Source organism: Psammomys obesus, unplaced genomic scaffold (genome assembly GCF_907164565.1).
Source record: "Psammomys obesus unplaced genomic scaffold, mPsaObe1.curated_primary_1811, whole genome shotgun sequence".
NCBI classification, from domain to species: domain Eukaryota; kingdom Metazoa; phylum Chordata; class Mammalia; order Rodentia; family Muridae; genus Psammomys; species Psammomys obesus.
In genome coordinates, this window is record NW_026585609.1 from 200,016 (window position 1) to 223,801 (window position 23,786).

Here is a 23,786-nt window from a genome sequence, read left to right on the forward strand (position 1 = left end):
ATAAATCTTTTCTCGGTTCCACAGTGGAAGGGCAGGTTACAATGTGTAACCTCCTGATCAGTTCCCGGCTACTGGCAAGATTCACACTGCATTATTTTGCTATATTATCTCGTGGTAAAAACTCTTATGACAGGAGGGATTGTTTCCTGAAGGACTTAATTGAGATTCTCCCAAATATGTTTTGAATCAGAATCTCTGGAGCATGACTGTAGTTTTGCACACATACACACATATGTATATAAATTATGAGTGTAAGTGTTTATGTATGTGGATGTGACAGTTTGAATAAAAATTACTCTTTCTACCTCATGTATTTGGACACAGTTATGGGCATTGTGCTGGAATTTTATGGAACTTTTAGGAGGTGGAGACTTACTAGAGAAAACATATCACTGGGGGAGAGCTTTGAAGTTTTATAGTCTGGCTCCATTTCCTGTTCACTCTGTTTCTGCTTCCTCTTGTATGTGGAAAAAAAACATGAAATGGCTATTTTCCTGCTCCTGCCACTGTACCTTCTGTGCCTGTTGCCACGCCATTCCCACCAGGATGGACCTTGTATGTATAGCTAGAACTGTAAGTCAAAATAAATCATTTTGTCCTTTGAGCACTTTTTTGTCAGGATATTTTATCACAGCAACAGAAAAGCAATGCAATAGGTTATTTCAATGCAAACAAAATGTTTTAACATATGACAATAAAGCAAGTACAATCTATACAATCCACTATAATAAATCCAATCCCAATAGATAATACATTAACCAAAGTTTCTTTTGTCTCATTAATTCTACTTCTTATACTGATTTTAGATATATTTGATTATACCTAAATATATAATATATTTGATTATATATATCACATTCAAAATTTTAAGAAAAGACAAACGAAACACTTGTTATGGTAAATGCTGATTCCTTTTACAGCTTGTCTGGCAAACACTTGCTTTAGGGAACTAACAGATGGAGTGAAAGCTCATTTATTAAATGGTCTTTGCTTTCTTCAGTCAATATGGATTTTTTTCAATCTGTTACCACAGCTATTAAAAATGCATTCTAAGGTATTTTTTCTGACAAACATAGCTTGTAATTTTCCTAAATGTCTCTGTTTTATTCTCAACATTTTGTATAGTATTACAAAGAAGATGCATGGGTTATTACATACAATTTCAAATTAATAATTCTATAGAATGTATCACTTCACATGGATACCTGAGGATGTTATGTCATGAAGTCCTCTATCACAGAGACTTCAGGCATAAATAGAACCATTTAAACTTTGATTTTTAAAGACATTAGATATTTCTCCCTACATAGGCAACCAACTTATCACCATCCATTGCCCTTTTTCCATCCTAGCATTTTATTTATTTTATTGAATTATAAATTATTAAGTAAATACTTAATCATTGTTTATCTTTTATAAACTAGCCAACTTCCACTCTAAAAATTTTTACAGATCATGGATTTCAATCCCAGCTTCAAATGCACAGTTATACATTGACAAAGATGCTTTCATTTCTTTTTATTTTTGGTTTGTTTCCATATAAATCCGTAGGATTTTACATCCTCCTTCATATGTATACTGTAAAAATCTTCAATGAAAGAACTAAGGAGTTGTCTGAAAACAAAGCAATAGATCTATCTGTTTCTTCTCTTAAAGAGGTGTTTCATTGTTTGGTCCATCTGAAGGCACACAATAGTATCCATTTTTATTTATAGATTCTGGGTTTCCTTCATCTATGGATTTTCCACTATTTTCCAATGTCTTGCTATCCTTTTCTTTATATTTTTTCTTCATGAAATAAAGTAATACAACATATAAAATAAGTGTTCCAGTGTTTAAAGCTGTGTTCAATCCCACGTAGATGTTTCTAGAGAAAAGAAGGGACAAATATTATTTTATATTATGTGATATAGATTATAGTATTTATGTCTGATATGCAGACCTTAAAGTAAAAAAAAAAATTAAGATTATGTACCAAAACATAAAATTTAAAAAAAAACATTTCAGTAACTTTATCTATTGGGCTGTAAGAGTTTGAGATTATTTCTAAAGAATTGTCAAGACATAGAGACTAAACTCTCACTGACTCCAACTTTCTGATGGAAGAGCAGAATATTCAGATCTTTTCGCCCAAGCCATCCAATTCCATGCAATAAAAAAAAGAATGCACAAAGAAATACATCTAGAGTTCACAGTCCATATATCTAGGTCCACTGAGATTGAAATTTAAAGTAAGACTATGAAAAGCTACCGTCCCTCCCATGCCTTATACCAAAATGATTACTTATAGTAGTCCCTTTGCCATAATATTTATGCCTCAAGAAAAGACAAACTAGAAGTCACACAAAAAGCAAAGGAAACAATAACCATGGGGGATTTGAAGAGAATGGACAGTCTTTAATCCCAGTCATGGATATATCAGGGAATAAAGATTACCAGAATGGGGTCATGATACTAACAACATCTTACCACCCACCGTAACACCAACTACACTGAGGAACCAACACCATCATGACACAAATATCATCATGATGCCAACGCCACCACCACCACCACAACTCTTATTTGTGGTTGGTGGTAAGATGATTTGGAAGACAGCCTGACAGTGTCTTACAACCTAGAATAAGAAGAGGAGGACTGTTCTCCACAGACATCATTCCATGGCCATCAGCACTGGAAGGCAGTTTCTGTTCTTCAGCCTTCTTGCAGTGTTCACTTGTATTTTACAATTTGGGGAGCTCAGTAGAGCTACAAAACTTCCTTGTGACTATGTCATTAGTGCCAGTTAATTTTACAATTTGTATTTTGCCTTTAGATATGGCTTAAAATATATAATAATTATTATATTATATTATATTATATTATATTATATTATATTATATTATATTATATTATATTAGGTTTTTTAAGACAGGGTTTTTCTGTGTAGCCTTGGCTGTCCTGGACTTGCTTTGTAGACCAGGCTGGCCTTGAACTCACAGAGATCTGCCTGTCTCTACCTCCTCGAGTACTGAGATCAAAGGTATGTGCCACTGTAACCAGCTCTGATTTTTCTTATGTAGAGTTTTAAAAATATTTTAATATTTTTTGTTACAGCTTTGAAGGCTTAGGTCATGATGAAAACATACACACACTTCCCAAATAGGTTTTTTTAAAATCCACTTTGAGTAATATTTGTTTTATAATTAATCAATATTTAAATTTACAATTATTGTTTTCTAAAGAATATCATTTCCATTTATTTCAAATTATTATTCAGTTATCTTCTCTTCTCATGAACAGAACATAAACTTTCCTTCTTTCCTACTTTATAGTCAAACCCTCAATTGGCCATCATCTGTGATTCCAGTTCTAGATAATCCAATTCCATGTGTCCAATACAGGACTACACACATGTTGTGCACACATATACATAGAGATAAAAACATTCAGACACATTTTTAAAAAGTATAAAAAAAAATACTATTTTGATATCAGCATAGTCAAAGATAAAATCTACTAATGAAATCTATTCATAACAACTCACCCGAATAGTGTGGAGTTATACGCCCTGCAAGCCCCACGTGTTCCACATCTGGTGACGGACCACCTCATACATGCTCTGTCAATTAATGCTCCATAATAGATTGGAACTAGAATTCCTCCTACAGCATGGGAGAAAAAGCTATCAACCCAAGACAAATATTTCAAATATACTTAGGTGATATATCACAGGGATACCCTGTGAAGAATGAAAAGTTGAAAACTTACTAGTATAATGTCCTTGTTTCTGCTTGGATATATGCAAGAATTTATGCTAAAAGATTTCTGCAAAGATCATACTATAGAGTAATATTATAAACATCTTTTGTCTATACCTATCTGTCAAACACACATAATGAAGAAGGAATTCTACATGCCCGTAAACTATGTTCTTACAATACAAATTAGCTAAAGCCTATTTAGTGAAAAGAAGGTTGTTATTAGTTAAACATGGCCATTTGTCTTTTTTTTTCTTCCCAAAAAGATCTGGAAATATTGGAGTAGAACTGCAGTCTTATGGCTAGCGTGAAAAGCACTTGTCACAATCCTATAAGAGCCAGGAGATTGTTCAGCTCTTCTAAGAAAACTGAAAATGCAGGCTAGAGAGATGGGTCAGTATTTAGGGTGCTTGCTGCTCTTGAAAGCCTCAGAGTATGGTGCCCAAACGTCTACTTCATGAAGTCCACTGCCTGTAATTCTAGTTCTGGGTAATCTGATTCTTTCTTCAGGACCCCATGGGCACTGTGTGTAGGTGTTACATATACAGAAAAGTATGCATGCACACTTACACATAAATAAAAGTTTACACATAAACTTTCATTTACACATAAAGTTTAGTTACTATCTAAATAAACAAACAAGCATATAAAATAAAAATGTTCAAAGGTGAAAAAGAAATCTAAAAAGGGAATTAATTCTCACATGAGGACTCTTTCCCAGAGAAGTGGAGGACCAGCCTCATGGACCATCATCTCTGCCACGGAATTTTGGCTTCTAGGTTGAGACCAGCTCCTCATTTTGGTGTCGGCTGACTCCATGACCAGCATTTTCTTTCCACTGATTTTGTACATGTTTAAATATCTTTTGAAATGTCCTGAGAAGTTCAACTTAGAGACCTTGTTGGTAAATTTTGTTTCTGTGTCTTCTAATTATATGACTTCAGTAGTTGGCCTAACCTGGTTTTATTGTAGTGTGCAACGTACAGTACATGGTTTCTCCAGAGTTCCTGGGTAGTGTAGAGAAGCAACTGTTTCTCACTGTTGTTCTTATCAACTCTGAGATTGGCTCAGTTCTTAAACTGGCCCCAGATTGGAGGGACGTGTTTGTAGAGTCTCATTCTGAGATATTTGGTTCTATTTCTTATGAACAAATCTCAAATGTTGTTATGCAAGAAAATGATTTTACTGATTTCATCTTAAAAAATCAGTATGTTTTCTTCTTTATAATTTGTTTTATTTTTAACTATTTTTTTGTATATTATCTGTTCATGCTTATGAGTGTAATGCCATAGGCCATAAGAGGACATCAATCCACTGGAATTCAAGTCCAGGCAGTTCCAAGCCCCTTGTCAAGATAGTAAGAACTGAACCCTGACCTCTGTAAGAGCAGTACATGCTGTCACCCACCAAGCTGTCACTCCAGCTCCTACTCCAGTTTTCTGACAGTAGTTAACAATGGACTGATAGCAGAGGCCAATGTATCCAAAGAAAAACCGGTTTGAGGAAATGGGTTAGAAGTTCATGTTTCAAAATATTGGGGCCATCCTTTGAGAAAGGTTGATATATATTGATATGTTTATATATATATATATATATATATATATATCAACATCTTAATAATATGTATTTTCTGAGTGATATTACTGGTGTAAACACACATAAAAAAAACCATTTTAGCTAAGAAACTTGGACCTGGTTATTACTAGAATTTACTATTTTTTTTCAATGACTTATTTTCCAAGTCACTTATTCAGTTTGGTTTCCTGAGAGGTGTTTCACAATGCTCAGTCATACTGTACGGAAGACAGTGCTCTTGGAACTAGAAGTTTTCTTGGTGTATGTTTTCTTCAGAAACATTTAGGTTTGATGAGGCCGTAGTTCCTAACTATGATGGCAAATTCCCCTTTCTTTATGTTTTACGATGTTAGAGGGAATTCTTTTATTCCTCGAGTCTTTCCTTAGCCTATCAGGAGGGCCGCTGACTACACAATGCTTTGGTTTTAAAGGCAGAGTCAGCAATGTGGAGTTTCATTTGGGTTTGGTGGTAAGGAGCTCCTGGTATGTGTAGAAGCCTCCAACCTGGAGATACACAGTGAATCCCAGAGACGCCTTCCTCCTCCTTCTTTTTGTCCTCTTGCCTCCCCCTCTTTCTGCTTCTTATAACTCTTCATTTTTCCTTTGAGGATCCAAGGTTGTTTCACCTACACTGGTCATGAACAATTTCTTCTCCACTGTTTTCAGCCAGGGTTATGTTCCTTTGCTTGCAAAGGTCCCTGAGATACACCCCATACAACGCCTTTACTGATCTTTAAAATCTTTGCATCAGTACTTGCTTCTGATGAGCTCTCTGCTCTATCCCTACATGAGTGATTTCAAGTTTTCTATCTTCTTATATATAACCATTTAATGTTTATAAATCTTACAAAGGCTATGTGAGCAGCTGTGAAACAAGACAATTAGGGGCAAGGCCTATAGAAGAAAGTGATCCTAACTGCTGAAGAACACCGAGGAATGGGAGCTAGCACCCACAGTATGGACAATATTTTCTTGAACATATAGACAATTGGGTGTTAGGAAACCAGCGGCACATTCATCTCCAGAGATGACAGCAGCCTGCCTGTCATGCACAGAAGCTTCTGTGTGGAACGCATTAGGTTTCTCGCTCCTTTTGTGGGTCAACCTGGCTTGTACCACATGCGCCTGCATGTCTGCACCACTAGCAAGGCCAGGTCCAGGCCACTGCCCTGTCACAAGGGTGCAGCGGCGCTGCCCTCAACACAGGTCAGTTCTCACGCACACACAGAGAAAGTGTTGCTACCAAGACAGAAACCTTCAGATTTCTATTGGGCATATTTTCCTTTTAGGAATGAAGGATAATTCTCCTATTTTTGAGACATATTTTTTGGCAGTTCTACAAAACTGCACGTAACTTTATAAATATTTTAAAAAGATATTGTTTTGTAAATATTTAGTATTCTGCTAATTTGATTTTGAATTTTAAGTGTCATGTATTCTGTCTTTGGGGTTTTCATGTTTTATTGTACTTTGTTAAAAAAGGAAAATTTTAAATTTTTAGACTTTGTTTTCATTTGTAAATTTAATGTACAGGAAATAAAAACTTGAAAAAATGAGAGAGAGGGAAGAGATAGATCTTTCCTAAACCTTATCAATTACACCCTTTCAATACTTAGGAACTTGGGACTTGGGGATCTAATGTTGACATAAAAGTCACAATTTTTTGAGTTTTCTTTCAATTTAAGGATTCTCTTCATCCAAGGTGATGTATTCCAGGGTGTAGTTCTTCCCTTCTGCGTGCTTAGCTGCTGAAGCTTTTAAAGCCTCCAAAACCAGGCAGTCAGCCTCAGTGTCTGTTCTGTGCACACTCAAATTTACCAAGTTCCAAACTCTCCCAACACTCCCAACTCACAGAAGGCATTACCTGGAAATGCTATGTCTGGAGATGGCCCTTCACTCTGCCTACCTGAAAGAAACACTTCGTTGCAATGAAAAGGAACTGCCAATCTCTGTGACATAACTTACTGTAGAGATGGGACAATTCCTTAGTCTAGTCTCAACTTTGCAGTTAACTATAAAATCCTCTTTCATGACACTTGAGTTTCTTCTGTATCCTACTGCTTTTATTCACCATGAACAGAAATGATCTTAAATCTTTAAGCTTTCCTTAGAATCAAAACTTATTTACGGTCAGCTTTTAAGTTTGGCATGAATATTTATTTTCCCGATTTGATACGCTTACCATACCTAGAGTTCGTATAACCAGTGAATGGAAACCTATTGCAAGTGATTTCAACTCAGGTTCGACAGACCTGCAATAAGATAAAGCAAAGAAACATTTAAACGTAGTCAAATACTAAGTTGAGTTTAAACTTAAATTATTGGTCAGTGTTATTTTCCTTTATGGTTGGATGAAAACTCTTAAGGGAATGGCCCCTGTGTTATAAAGTTATCTCTCATGGTTTGACAAGAGACAAACAACTGAGTGATAATTTCAAGAGAGTCCAGAAAATATTTTTACTTTATTAAAAATAATTATTTTGAGACTCTACCCCAGGCTGGCCTTGAACTCCCAGCAACCCTCCTACTTCAGCCTCGTAAAGTACTGAGCTTACAGATCTGAGTTACCAAGCCTGGCTACATTATGTGTTTTACTCTATAAAAGTGTTGTGAGAATATCTGTAGTCAGGTTTATGATGTCTATAAAGACGTTGATTTCCTGTGGCCCATTCAGGCAGGGCCCTGGGGAATGACCAGATGCTTGCATTTGGCATCCGTCTCAGCACACCCTCTGCTTCCTTACTGCTGTGACTGTCATTAGCAGAGAAGTCCACTGAAGTACTACATAACATTACAGACTATAACCAGATGAGTCAAAGCTATGTATTCTGGACACTCTTATATGTAGCTGTTATGTTAAAGGTAGAGAACATGTTGTCAACATGTATAGTATACAGTCATTCAGGGCTGGGGAAGTGGCATGGTGCTGAGTCCTTGCTGTTTCTGTGGGGGACCAGCCTTCTGTTCCCAGCACCCACACTGGCAGCTCACAACCACCTGGACCCTTAGCCTCAGGGGATGCAGCGGCCTCTCTGGACACTCCAGGTGCCTCTACTCACATAGCCATGGCCATACACTAAACACATACATAAACAAAATAGAAATTAAATCTTCACAACAGATGTATAGAAAAGAGAAATACATTCTCATATCTACAAAGTCATTTGCATAATTCCATCTTTTAGCGTTTAGTGAGTGGGCGACACCTTCACTTCTGTAAAAATCTCATTCATATTGATGAGAATAAAATTATGTGGGAAAATGTGTTGGGTGGAATGTAACTTCTGCTTAAGTATTTTATAGTAATATTGAATAAATGATATATTTGTGTAGACTAAAACTACTTGATGCCTCTTTTTTTCAGAGGACTAGGTAGATATGCTATTCACTCATTTGCCTCCATTTCCTTATCTGATACGAGATAACAGTTCTTCACCTCATGAATTGTGAGTATTCAATATGTGTTAACACTTTGAGCATCAATTTTCATGTCATGTGACCCTTCCTTAATCTTTGCAGAAAAGATATCACTTATTGAATTATATCACTTATTATTAAACTTTATTCCAGAATTCTGGTTGTTCCTGGTCAACCCCCAGCTCATGGATACCAAGACAGAAAGATCACTTGAAGGGTATGATTAATATGACCACCCTGGACAACATAGTGAAACCCTGTCTCAAAAATAAATGAATAAATAAATAAGTGAAATCATCAAGAGAGCTAAATAGGGAAAACATTAAACATAGAATAATAAAAATTTTAAACATCATGGTTATATATTAGGAGAGAAGGCAAAGAGAGTGGTTGGTGAAGCTCAGTGTTAGCACACTGATCCTGAGAAACAGCTTAATGTAGTATGTGGTCAGAACAGAATTTAAACAAACGTAGGTGCTATTTAAATGTCTACCCTTATTTCAATAGGAATTAAAACCTCTTTTCTCTTTTCTCTTGGCCTCTAGGGAACTTTAATCAATACACAGTTCAAAAGTATAAACAGGTCACCATACCTACATAAATACATTTTAAAGATCGACATACAAATGTCACATGTTTTTAGTTTTAGGTGTGACTGAGGACGAGCTTGGTCAAATGGAGCTTGTGTTACTTGTTTCCTTTCCAGTCCTCCCATTCCTTTTGTTCCACACTCTTCTCAACACTTGCTGCCAACCCAACCACTTTTCTTTTCCAACTTGTGCCTTTTTCCAGTGTCAGGATTTAAGATGTGAACCAATTCCCTCCTAAAGCCTTCATCTAGCTACTTCTTTATGCCATGGGATCAAATAACACCCTTTTTGGTTTGGTTTTGTTTTATTTTGTTTTTGAGATTTTGTTTTTTCCTGGCCTGTCTTAAACGAGGCTTTTTTTTCCCCCTCATCTTACAGCAACAATTTTCCTATAGCATTAAGATCATTTTAGAATTGTCATGGGCCCATTTTAATGATAATTTGATTCATGATGGTCTTCAACATTGTACTCCAAGATGTATGTCCACAAGAAGTTATCTCCAACTTTCCCTGGAACATTCTAAAAGCACAGAATCTTGCCTCAATATTTGTCTAAAAAACTGAACAACTCAGGTATTTTCATATTTTTTTTCTTCTGCCTACAGGGTATTATGAAGAATTGGATCAAAAGTTATTCTGTGGGTAAAATAACACTTTTGAAATACTATTATTTCAAATTTTTAATATAATATAATATAATAATTTTTACTAATGTGTGTGTGAGGGTGTGTGTGCCCTTAGAGCTCAGAAGATGGGGTCAGACTCCTTGGAGCTGCAGTTTCAGGTGATTGTGAGACACTTGAGGTGAGTGCTGAGAACTGAATTCAGGCCTCCTGGAAGTGCAGTAATCGCTCTCAACTGATAACCTATCACATCATAGAAATGTTATCAGGCTTCCAAATGGATTTCTTTCATGAAGATCAATAAATGTTTCTCAGGACAGAATCAAAATGAGCATAAAAGTTCTTTTAAAATTAAGGAGAGACTTTTACAATTGAGACAATTCCCAATAAATCTACATTTTAATTGTCTAGCAAGCTGAGAGCACACAGAATCCAGATTCCCTAAAGAAAAAAAGCATATGCAAAATTATTGCTATCTATAGTATTGGACAAATAAAATAATCATGAGAACATGTACTCTTGAAAAATTAAAATGGGACAAGATATGCACTTAGATCCCAAATATAAGACAATGGAAATTGGTAAGTATATTTATAATCTAACATACATAACTAATGTAGAAGCTTTAACAACTCAAGCTCAGAATGGGGAGAAGGCTCAGTCAGTAAATCTCTTGCTTAAAAGTGTAAGGACCTGAGTGTGAGTCCCCAGCACCCATCCGCATTCCCTTCTGTCTTTGCAAGTTTAGAGGCAGCCCTGACCTGGCCTCCAGAGTAGAGGTGGAAGGGGCTTGATGCCACAGATAACTATCAAACTTCTAAATGGCCAACACATGTACCCCACAAAGAAGCAGCAAACAGAAACAAAGTATACTCACTTTATCAGGATCAGGACAAACGAAGTGCTTCCCAGTGAAGTGAAAAAAGAATTCAAGATTTGAAAACATATATACAAATGATATTTTGTTTTACAATTGTCTCTTGGACATTCACCCAAGTGTGCTGAGTGGTTTGTGTTCTGGAAACCAGAGTCTCTGATACAATCGCAGTCATAGAATACCTAAAAGACAGATTTTGAAATATTCTAGAATGTATTGGTAAAATGTGAAAGTCTTATAAATACATACCATTATATTTTTAAAAGGTTCTTCTATTCTAGCAAAAGTGTTTACTGTTTTTAAAGCTTCTAAAAAACATAGCTGTTTAATAACTAAAAGATAATAAATATAGTAATCTGTATTTTTTCTCTGGACAAGAAAATGTAATTTGCTCTTAATTATCAACTCATTTCCAATTTCAAGGTTATAAAATAATGAAATAAATTAGTGTTTGAAACTATTCATAATTTCTTCATTCAGACATGTTCTTTTTCATAGTTGTTTTCCTCTCACTTTTCCCCCTATATTATATTTACTTCTTTACTTTATTTAAAAATTCTTTTAAAAATTCTGTGTCAGCCACATGCCTTTGGAAAGAACTTCCCAGAGAATGATTACATTTGACAGTTTGAGAGGGGCCATAATCTAAAATGAGAATCACTTATACAAATGGGTTGAGCCACACAGATTATAGAGGGAAGCAAAGATCATGCCAGGTGTGGCTGTGCACATCTGTGATCCCAGCACTTAAGAGGCTAAGACAGAAGAACCCTGAACTCATGGGTATCCTCAACTACATAGCAAGATCTTGTGTCAAAAATATAAAACCGTAACTATTTATATGCCCGATGTTTGTATTAGGAAACGGTAAACAAGGATATTTGTCCAATTTTGTGAGATGCTGAGTAGTTTGGCAGGTTATGTACTACCATAAGTGATTTCCATGCTTGGGAGTCAGCAGGAGACTGAGGATAACTCATAGTTCACAAGGAAAGGAGCATTTTGAATGAAAACAAGGTGGCACGGCATGACATATATTAGGCACATGTAGAAAGGATACTGGATTATCTGGGTAGGAGCGGTAGTGTTGGGGAATTCAGAACTGATAGGTGAGAATTGGACAGCCAGGCAAGCAAGAAAGGGCTGTTTCTCAGGAAGTCAAAAGGGTAGGGAGCACAGAATTAGATTCACATAATTCTATAGAAAAAAATTCTGTTTTGTCTATATGTTGATTTAATATTGGTCTTTAGCATCTGAGATATAAAGTAATTTTCAGTGATGACAGTTAGATGCTTGAATCATGAAAAGAGCTTTCAAAACCCTAAATATATCCAGGTTCCAAAAGACAATATTCTGACTCTTGAAAATGAAAAGCTTGAAGTGAAGTGATCTCCAAATAGAATTCAAGTCACAGAAAAATCTGATGGATCCAAGGAGGATTTCATGTGAAGCTCTGGTAACCTCCCAGGTTTCACAACTGCAGACCATAATAGGATTTTTGCATCTTAGACTGGCACCTTAGCTCTAGAAAGATGTAAAGGCAACTGTGAGATTTACTGTGAAGTTATGACCAAGGAGAGGTGAGAATATGAAAACCGATACTCACTATACTCCTAGAGTTTTTATCACCACTAGAAGATTTACATCCAGCCAGACAGGGGGAAAGGTAAGTCACTCCATTCTCCCCACAGATGGGCTCCCATTGCTTTTTATCACAGCTACAGTCTGAGTTGCAATGCGAAAGTGGCACGTCTATGTGAGAGTCCACTGGGTTCATGCTGGAGGTATATAATAGAAAGACATATGTCAGAGAGAGATGGAGGGAGGGAGCAGGACGGAAGGGAAAGGGGAGGAAAGGAAAGAGGAAGAAGAAAATAGAAAAAAGAAATCAGAGGAGGAGGAAGAGATGGGTAAAGAGAGGAGAATGGGAGGAGAGGATGAAGTCAGTGCAGAGGGGAGGAAAAGGACTGAGGTTAGAGAAAAGGAATGGAAGAGAAGGGAAGGGAAGAGGAGGGAAAGAGAAGGGAGGGGAAGAGAGAGAGGGAAGGAAAAGAGAGAGGAGGTGGTGAAAAGGATGGGAAGGGAAGGAGAAGGAGAATAGGGGAAAGAAGGGAGGGAAAGAAAGGGAATGGAAAGGAGGGGAGGCAGAAGGAAGGGGAGAGGAGGGAAGAGAAAGGCTAATGAGTCACAAAACTCCAAAGCTAGTCTGACCAATGGGAAATCTGCATGAGTTACTGGTGTGTGAGCTTTCTTAATTTCTAGCTATAATTAGGAGATAAGAGTCTGCATGGGAGACTCCTGTCCCTGACCTTAGGGAAGCTGAAGTGACAGAAATGTGTTTCATTATGTAGTTAAAAAAAAAAAAAAAAAAAAAAACCTGGGATATCTGAATGTCTAATTCTAATGGGGACAGTAGCAGAGCCAGTTCACAGAGAATGAAGAGCTGGTCACTTATACAGGTATCTGTTTAATGAACTCTAGATAAAGGGTGTTTAACCATGGCTGTGCAAGTTGCCTGCATCTACATTCACAACCTAGCCAAGATTGCAATGGGGAAGACCAAGATTTTTGGAGTCTAAAACTCCAAATTTGAGTCATAAGTGTCAGTGATTGTCCAGGGACTGTTGGTTGTATAAACTCTATGTTGGTCTCAGGGGGACAAAGGTCCCTGGGACCCCATAGCTATTGCACATTGTGAATACTCTGAAAATGACACAATCAAAACCACCCAGTTTTTCTTTAAAGTGGAAATAATTTCTTTAAAAGAGAAATCGCTGCTCTTGAGAGATCTCAAATAGTGATTGTTTGGAGCATTTATAAATTGTGAGGCTTACTAACTACAATTTAATGGAAACTGCTTTGAGCCCTGCTTTTCTCACACACATTCTTCTAGTTGGAGTCAACATATTACCGTGTTGATGAAATGATATATACAAACCCATCATAGGTCAAGGTTAGGCCAGCAAATGATTTGTTTTCACAGATTTGAGAAAAATATAATAGCTGAAACACATAGGACATTGTAAAGGTGAAAAATGCAAACTTGGTAATCCCAACCAGAGTCAATTTGAATCTTTTAATGATATATCCTCCTAAAAACATTCCAGTTGCCATAGCAGGTATGGTTGTAATTCCTGTAAATAAGAGAAAAATGTTATAATTATGTAAGAAAGATTACTCTGATGGTTTTTTGTCTGTTTGTTTGTTTGTTTTTTGTGTTGTATCTACATAAACCCTTCAATTCTGTTGCTTCAAAGTAGAAATAAATGACCAGAATGGAGATGGAAGAAAAAACAAAAAGATGTAAAAAAAAAAAAAAAAAAAAAAAAAAAGGACACCAGTATGTGATAACAGAAGTTAGACGTTGCCTTTGAATGCCTGAATTTTATGAGGGACACCAGACCCCGGAAAATAATAATGAAAATGTATCAAGCCTTCATAACCTAAAACCTTTTTAACACTTGGATTATTTCATGGCTTTGTTTATGTGTGTGTTATGTGTGTTTCTGCATTGGAGGGGTACAGGTAGGTGCAGGTGCCCAGGGCCCAGATTCTATAGTGCCTCATCTGTCAGCTCCAAAAGGAGCCCTAATTTTCCAGACTCCAAAAGACAGTCCAAATATCCAAAAACTGATTATAGGAATAGTTCTCCTGATTAGATAAAGGCCAGCATTGCTCAGGAACTCGTGGTTTCCTCCACTAAAAGAGTCATTTATCTCATCACTGACAGAAAGAACAAATGGGATGCCTCTGAGCATACCAAAGCTCAGGGGTCCTCCAGGCTCCCTCAGTATGATAAGAACTTGTTACACATTTCATAGTCCATGCTAGTCTCAGCCCTTCTCACTCCTCCCCTAGCAAACGTCTTCCAGCTCACCTGCTGCCCCTCCTCCAGACACTAATGCTTACCACCCTGTTATTTTGATCTATTCTTACCCACCCCCTCTGCTTCCTTCCTTCTTTTCTTTATGCTGTGGCCCGTCTCTCTCGGCATGCTTTCTCTATTCTCTCTCCTTTGGCATTTTCACCTCTCTCCCTGGATAAGGTTAGTCTGCTACCCATATTCAGTTGACTTTTGCTCTCTGCTCTGGACTCTTCCAGATGCTTCTCTCTGTTCTCACACTCGTGTGTACAATAAAGAACTTCCCCTAAACCATACTGTGTAGCGGTCATGTTTTCAGTTTATACATCACTTATCTTACCTAACATAAAGTTGGCATGAGATGTTGGCTGGCCAAACTGTTGCTCTATAAACTTCAACAAGTAGGTAAAACTTCCAATAAAGCTGCTGATTTTTAGTAATGTAAGTACCATGAATATAACATACAGGTGGTTAGTAAGGATGCTTTTCAGAGCCTGGAGAAAACCTTAAAATAAAAAGAGTGAAGAAAACATTGTAATACAACTGAAATATTCCCACATCCTAATCTTCTACTTATTACATGTGTGATTTAAAATTATATAATGCATAGAACAGAAAGTTGGAGTACTATGAAATCTTTTTCAAGAATATCCATACTTATATTATGTATATGGTTAATTATTTTTTCTCAAAATGACAGGGCTGTTTTTTGTCTTTTTATTTTGTGACTTGTTTTATTCAGTGAATAGTTGGCAATTCTTCACACTCTCAGTTTTTTATACGTATCAATCCATTTACCTGGTCATTTAACAAATACTTGGTTTTGAATTGGGTACCAGAAAAGATACTGAAACATGAATCTTGCTTGTGATGTTTTCTATTGTCAGCACTTAATAATGTGGTTCTTATGTTAATGGAGCAATTCATTAAATAGAAATTAAAATAATCTGTGACCATAGGAATAAGAACACTGATGTTTGAAAATTATAAGTATGAATTTACCATGAGGATCCCAACACTTTCTTCTTTGGAATGCAGCTTTTCTACAAAGCACTTCCCCAGCAAATATGGCAATACTGAAGCCTTCTCCCTTAAACATTGCCCAGCCAATACTGTGGCATGAAAGCCACCTGCCTAAAACACTACCTCACCTAGCTGGCAGCACTGAAGCAACCTGCTTTAGGGTAAAAGAACAAGAAGCAGAGGAGTCCCAGGCTACATCAACACCAGAGTACTAACAAATTCACTCCAGCTTCCCAAGTGCTCGGATATGAGCCATGTGCTACTACATCCGGCTGGCTGAAAATTTCTTGGTATACTTTAAACAACTACAACAACAAAATTTAAACTTAAGTGTCTGTGTGTGTGTGTGAATCCATGCATACTGTTGTCCTTGGAAGTCAGAAAAGGGCATTGGCTCTCTAGAGCTGGAGTTACATATAGTTATCAACTTTCATGGACGGTTCTGGGAAGGTAACTTGGGTCCTCTGCAAGAGCAGCAAGTGCTCTTATAAGCACTGAGCCATATCTCCAGTCCCCTCTCACGTTCTTTTTAATGTCTATGTTAAATTTTAAAACCTTGGGACCATAAAACCCTTGCCTAGCATGCTTAAAGCTCTGAGATAAATCCCAGGGCCAGGGATAAAACAAAACAGTGTCATGGTCTCTGGTGTGTAACAACTTACTCTTAAGGAACCAATCAAACTCTGTTTTCTGGTATAAACTGAGCTATCCTCTATTACAAACCAAGCATCCCACTTGGCTCCAGCCCAGGAATGTCCTTGATTGGAGTGATGAAGAGAAAAAAAAAAAAAAGCAATCAGCTGTAGAAGTGAAAGAACTTGGGCCACATCTGAGAACTTGTACTTTGATTCCAAAGTCATCTTATAAAGGTTTCCCATAGGACTGTTTGTGTCACAGTCATTTGTATTGATGTTGTGACAAAACACCCTGACAAAGCAGCTTAAGAACGAAAGGATGGATTGGGGTTCTCAGTTTTGGGGTGTGCAACGTCACTACGGGGAAGCCATGATAATGGTTGTGGGAGCTGTTCCTACAGTACCCAAAGTCAGGGGGCAGAGAGAGATGAATACTCAGCTTGCTTTCTCCTTTTTATTCAGTTTAAAACCCCAGTCCTTTGAATGCTGCTGCCCACAGTCAGCTGGGTTCTTTGCATTTTAGTCAACCTAAGTGCAACTGTTGGTCACAGACATATTCAGGGGCTTGCCTCCTGGATTCCAATATATTCACGATCAACATAAACCATCACAAATTATTTCACTGACTTACTTTTTGTTGGTGACATTTGTTTTGTTTTGCAAGACAGGATTTCTCTGTATAGCCTTGGCTGTCCTGGACTCACTTTGTAGACCAAACTGGCTTCAAACTCACAGCACTTCACTTGCTTCTGCCTTTCAGAGTGAGTTATCTTGCACTGGTCTCGTAGTTCAGGCTGGCCTTGAACTCATGATGCCCAGTACCACTGTAACTGGCAGTGGTAGTTACAGTAGTTGTTTTCTTTTGTTTTGTTTTGTTTCTATTTCACCAATACAGTCTGATCCTCCCCTCCATTTTTTTAAGTTAAACTTTTATGTTAAAGTGTAAAGAAATGAATTTCATTGTAGCATTTCCATCAGTGTTTTGAAATACTTTGCTCTCATGTGCTCTCCTCTCCCCTACCTTCTCTATGTCCTTCCCCCCTCTTCCCTCCAATCGGAAAACTGCTGCCAAAGCCTCATTGTCTCAGCTACTTTTCTCTATCTGACTGAATCACTGTTAGGACAAGTGCTTCTAGACAACCCTTATGACAAATGCTCCTAGACACTGAGCCATCTCCCTAGCTTTGTTTTCTCTATATTAAAAGCCACAAATCTAATCCTAATATTTGTACATAATAGAGAACATGGTGATTTGAAAGAGAATGGCCCCTGCTGGCTCATATTTGGATATTTGGTTTATAATTGTTGAAAGAGATATGCCACCACAGTTAGGTTTTCCAAAGCCAATGACATTCCCCTTAACCTCTCTCTCTCTCTCTCTCTCTCTCTGTGTGTGTGTGTGTGTGTGTGTGTGTGTGTGTGTGTGTGTCTGCCTCATGCTTGGGATCAAGGTGTATGTTCTCAGGTACTTCCCTTGCACAATGCCTGACTACCTGCTGCTATACTCTCTGTCAGGATGGTCATGGCTCTAAATCTCTAAAACTGTAAGTCCCCAGATTTAATGCTTTCTTTTATAAGCTGCCTTGTTCATGGGGTGGATCTTCATGGCAATTGAAAAGTAACAAAGACAGGGTATGCCAATTTTAATAGAAAATTTGGAAAGAGTTAAGCAAAGTGTAGTGCAGAAGAAAGCTATATAGATGAGTTGAACATATTGTTTTGAAATATGCTTAGATTTCAATGGGATTAACATCTGCACATTGACTGACTGTGTAATCCTTACCAGACATGTTGCCAGGAGCTTGTTTCTCCTGTTTGGTCAAATTAGCCTTGAAATTCTTTTCTTCATCTGTTTTGAGTATATGCAGAGATGCTGAATTTTTCCTTTCCTTCTGAAATGTCTTTGGAATTTTGGGTATAAAACAGAAGGGTATGGAAGAAATAATGCATAATAAGCCAGTCACAATAAAGTTGAGCCACCAGGCACCAACCCAACGAGCATCTTTAGGAGTTATTCGGATACTGTCTGGAATGAGTAATGATAACAGGACAGTCAGAAATCACTCTAAAAAGACTGCTGGCCTCCACAAAGAAAGCAGACTATATTTCATCAATCCTAAAATGCAATTTTCTTTTGTTAGTGGTTTGTCAACTTGCCCTGCTAGGCCACAGAGGAGACCTGTGCAGCCAGGCCTGAAGATACCTAATAAGCTAGGGTCAGATGAAAGGTCCTCCTCTATCAGTGGACTTGGAAAGGGGTAGGGAGAAGATGAGGGAGGGAGGGTAGGATTGGAAGGGAATGAGGGAGCAGGCTACAGCTGGGATTCAAAGTTAATAAACTGTAACTAATATTTAAAAAAATAAAAATTTAATTTAAAAAAGTATGAATGGTAAAAAAATAATTAAAAAAAAGTATGAATGGGTCAGCCATTTGATGACATCTTACAATTTCTGTTGTCAGAACCCAGTCACATTATTATAGCTTACCACCATACAGACACAACCATAACTGGAGAATTGTCTACACTAAGTATTTAACCTCAAAGATGACCAAGGCAGGACATAAGTATTCACCATCATCTGAAAATGGTTATTGGTACCTCCTGCAGAGGTCAGGATAGCATCAGGAAAAGGGAAAAGTGTTTCCAAGAAATGGGAAGGTTCCATTTAGTTACTTCATATGCAGCTCTATTAATAGCAGAGAAAGGCACACAGTGAACATCTGAGTTTACAAGGAACCCAGAGACGATGCGTGCTCATCAGAGGGCAGTTTTTACCATTCTTTTTTCTTTTTTTATGTTTACCTTTTATTTATTCAGAAAAATCAGTTTTTGTGTACAAATAGGAATGGTAATCATTCAGTTTTATTCTTACAAAAGATATTCATTATGACACAATCCTTTGACTTATTCTTATTCCTTATCAAACCTCTCCATGAGTCTGTTTTTAACCATGTTTTTCTCAATATTAAGTCCATTGCCTAAATTTTAATATACCCTTTGTTCTACCTTATTTTGCAAATAACCCAAAGACATGATTGACTTCTTAAAATCCGAGATTTAATAGTCTAATTAACATTTTCTCATTTTTTATATATTAAAATATATTTGTAAGTGTATGTGCCTGTGAATTTTATAAACTGCATGTGGAAGTCAGAACACAATTGTATAAGTCAGTGTTTTTTTTTCTTTTAGCTTGTGGTTCCAGTAAGTCTTGGCACAATCACTTTCCCATGTTCATAATTACGTGTACATAAATTATATATAATTAAACTATAGATACTATAAAAAGTCATCTAGAGAAGCAATAAAATTCTCTTTCAAATTCCAAAAACATTCCTCAAAAAATAGAATAAATTATTTTAAAAATACATAAGGAATTACAAAATATACCTTATAAGCAACTGGAAAAAAAAAAAAGATGCATCCTATCAAAACTCAACATAAAACCAGAAACACTAACTCTATTAGAAGGGAACCAGCCTTGAACTCAAGAGTCAGCTTTCTGAACAGAACACCAAAAGCTCAGGTCCTAAAATCAATATTTAATAAATGGGACCTCTTGAAACTGAAAACCTTCTGTAAGGAAGAGGACACTGTCATTAGAACAAAATGGTAGTCTGCAGATTGGGAAAAGATCTTCACCCAATCCTACATTTTACAAAGTGTTAATATCCAAAATATATAAAGAACTCAAAAAATTAAACACTAAGAAACAAAATAACCCATATAAAATATGGGGCACAGAGCTAAACAGAATTCTCAACAGAGGAATCTCAAATGGCTGAGCAGCACTTAAAGAAATGTTCAACATACTTAGTCATCAGGGAAATGCAAATCAAAATGACTCTGAGATTCCATCTTATACCCATCAGAATGGTTAAGACCAAAAACTCAAGTGACAGCACATGCTGGTGAAGATGTGGAGAAAGAGGAACACTCCTCCATTGCTAGGGGGAGTGAAAATTCATACAACCACTTTGGAAATTAATCTGGTGCTTTCTCAGAAAACTGGGAACAGCTCTATCTCAAGACCCAGCTATATATTCTTATTTCAATTGTATTTTTCTTTGTAGTTCTAAGAGAAATGATAAGTTAATAGTATCTGTCAGCTGACATTCCTGTGAATGATGGTCAGTCAGTTTATAATCACTAAAAGCCGTAGAAATTTCTAAAGACATACAACCTGCAAAAGCTAAATCATGAATTGTTAGAAATCCTGGAAAAGCCTGTGGCTAGTGAGGACACTGGAGCAAGAACATACACACACGTGTATGTGCACACACACACACACACACACACACAATCCTCAGAGCCAGAAGGCTTCACTGGAGTGGTAAGCACTAGGCGGAGAACAGACCTACCTCAATTGTCTTTTCTCAAAAATCTAAATATTAATGAGTCACTCTCAGACTCATTCAACACAGCTAGCACTACCCTGAAACTGACAGTAGACAAAGAGACAACAATATTCTTGATCACAGTAGATGTGATCTAACTTTTGTTGTGAAATTGTTGGACACAACATTATAGCAAAAATCAACCTTCTACACTACTGAAGAACTGTCTGGAAATAAAATTATGAAAAGTCTCACTCTTTGTGTGTCAGGAGTTAAGTAAGGAGGCAAAACATATAAAACTTATTGAATCTATTACTGAATAAGGAGAGGCAAAAACAACTGAATGTCCATTTATTGATATCTAGACATTTTAATATTACACAGAAAATTATTTCTAAATATAACAGAGTATTATCCAACACCAAAAGATCTTCCTCAGCTCTGTATGAGATTTGAAAACAAGTATGAACTTGGAAATGAATGAGAAGAGATGTTTTGATTAAGGGTTTATATTGAAAACACTTGGAAGTTGATAGCTTCTGTGGGCCTACAGTGTTGTCAACTCTATTTTGGAAATAAAGCCTTTGAAGTCATTAGAGTCCTGATGAGATAGAAAATCAGATTTGTTTTCACACTAGCCATTTATATGTTAATAGGGGCTTCTTCCTGTTATTTCTAAAAAGATTATCATTCATTTGGTAGTCTCTGAGCCAGTAGGAGATCAGGGAAGTGGAGCATCTTAGAACAGCCATATCTTGAATGATACTCTCAAAAATATGCTAATGGAAAAACAGAACACTCCATTAAAAGATTCAGGACTATGAGATGAAAGGATCTTTGGAGAGTCTCAAAATCAGTAGTCATGTTTAATGCAAAGAGTATCAATGAGAAAGAGTGGAAAAGAAGAGAGTAAAATTATAAAGATACAACTGATAGAGGAGGTCTTCCTCCCCTTCTATCTGACCCAACCCTATCAGGGCTGGCTGAATCAACTTCCTCTGTGGCCTGGCAATGCTGCACCCTCCCAGAGGGAGGTAATCAAAGATCCGACCACTGAATTTATGTCAGAGACAGCCCCTGTTTCCCTTACTAGGATACCCACTTGGAAACTGAGCAGCCAATGGGCTTCATCTGAGCAGAGGGAGTAGGTCCTCTCTATGCATGGTCCTTGGTTGATTCATCAGTCTCTAAAGGCCCCCCTGGGCCCAGAATTTTTGGCTCTATTGGCCTCCTTGTGGAGCTCCTGTCCCCTCCATGTCTTTCTATCTCCCCCTTCTTCCATAAAATTCCTAGCACTCTGCCCAAAGTTTGGCTATGAGTCTCAGCATCTGCTTCGCTACCCTGCTGGGTAGAGTCTTTCAGAGACACCCCCCCCCCCCGGTGGAAGGCTCCTCTCCTGTTCCCTGTCTTCTCCTACTACCAATGTCTATCCTAGGGGAAGGGCATAGGGAGAGAAAAGGGAGGATGGGTGGGACTGGGAAGAGAATAGGGAGGGGCTACAGTGGGGATACAAAGTGAATAGATTATAATAAATAATAAATAAATAAAATAAAGATACAACTGATCACATAGAACTGTGTGTCTAGTTGGGAAGAGCCTCGCTGCCATACCCAGTAGCTATACATTCATAAGTGTGGATCAGATTTGTTAAGAAGGGTTATTCTGAAAACTTGATGAGTGAAGAAGGCTGAGGTTGTAGGTAGATCAAATGGAAGAAAATTTAGGTGATGGCTCAGTCCACATAAGTAAGGTTACGATATCCAAAAAGAGAAAGACTATGGGAAACAAAGCAAGTTTTTAGAGTGAGATTGTCAGCCCACTGTTTGCCATGCTGAGATTTAGGTGTTTAATTCAGACATCTAGAAATAGAAAAAGTGAGCAAATTTCTTTTTTAAGTTATACCTTACTTTGTTTTATGGGCACGTGAAAACAGATTACAGCTGAGAAGTAGATGGTAGGGGAGAAATGAGATGTCTTCTGAATTCACATTTTTTTTTCAAGATAATTGTCTATGAAGAGAAATAGGGAAATGGAAAACCAGATACAGAGTGGTTTGAGAACATCAAAAAGTCATTTGTGTAAAAAGGCTGCAGAGATCGGGAAGTTCTTCGTAGTAAAGAGAGTGGAAATGAGGGTAGAAGGTGAACAGGGTGGGATCCATGGAAGACTGCCATAACAAGATCTTGAAGGTGCAGGATGAAGACCTAACGCCTAGGGTGGATCTACAAACAAGAGCTGAACGTAGGTATAATTTTTACTGACTTTGAGGGGAAAAGATGATATTGGAAGGAAGGCTTGCAGTTAAGACAGTTTCCAAATTTTGGACAATTTCTTTGATGTGTGAAGAAAAACTTGCTTTGAGAGAAGAGAACAGCCATAAGGATCACCTATTATGCATTCCTTCATCTTCTAATTGAAAGGGACCATGTGCCAAGCCCTCTGTTAAATCCAGGGAAAGCATCAAAACTTAGACACACGGTGGAAATACTCAACCCCTTCAGCCGTCCTCCAACACCACAGCCTCACAGCATCTTTCAAAATCTTCAATCTGTCATTACTCCATTTTTAAATCCAATCCACCACCAAGTGAAAGTGCAACTGATTTGACTGTGTAACCAGTTTGTTTGGGATCTAGTCATCTCAGTTAAGATTGTACCAAATGCCCCATTTTATACTGACTTACAGAAGCTTGACAGAGCAAGAGATGACTATGAATACATCCCTGACACTTATAAATTCTAAAGCAAAACAATTAAGGGACCATTAAGAGTTAAACCAGTAACTTGAAGGCATGATGGCTGACATTTGAAAGACACTCTCCCAGTCTCTTTTCTGATATTACTTACCCAGGTCGACAAATCCAATGTCTACATACATTCGAGCAAACACAGATGACAAAAGAAAGCCGAAGATTGGACCAATCATTGCTACAGTATGCAGAATACCTGCCAACATTTCAAAACCATTCAGTCAGATTCCAAGTACACATAACTTTCTTTTTTCCCTCCAACACCAAATTTTCATTATATTCAACACATCTACTCCCCTGGACCCATCCCCACTTCCTCACCCACACAAATTTGTGCCTTCTGCTTTCGATAAATC

The 23,786-nt window shown here is 37.3% G+C and overlaps 1 protein-coding gene across 2 annotated transcripts in view; it reads right to left on the bottom strand.

The window, feature by feature from the left end:
- Positions 1-605: 605 nt before the first annotated feature.
- LOC129679246 (solute carrier organic anion transporter family member 1B2-like) overlaps positions 606-23,786 on the bottom strand; it is a 49,551-nt gene continuing 26,370 nt past the window's right edge. For both annotated transcript variants that reach the window (XM_055610249.1, XM_055610258.1), the window contains exons 7-15: positions 23,528-23,626; positions 18,126-18,368; positions 15,025-15,189; positions 13,761-13,956; positions 12,429-12,600; positions 10,823-11,004; positions 7,503-7,567; positions 3,527-3,644; positions 606-1,867 (exon numbers count right to left, since the gene is read on the bottom strand). In XM_055610249.1, the coding sequence (XP_055466224.1) occupies positions 1,651-1,867; positions 3,527-3,644; positions 7,503-7,567; positions 10,823-11,004; positions 12,429-12,600; positions 13,761-13,956; positions 15,025-15,189; positions 18,126-18,368; positions 23,528-23,626 (1,457 nt within the window). In that variant the 3' untranslated portion in view covers positions 606-1,650. The remainder of the gene's footprint in view (positions 1,868-3,526; positions 3,645-7,502; positions 7,568-10,822; positions 11,005-12,428; positions 12,601-13,760; positions 13,957-15,024; positions 15,190-18,125; positions 18,369-23,527; positions 23,627-23,786) is intronic.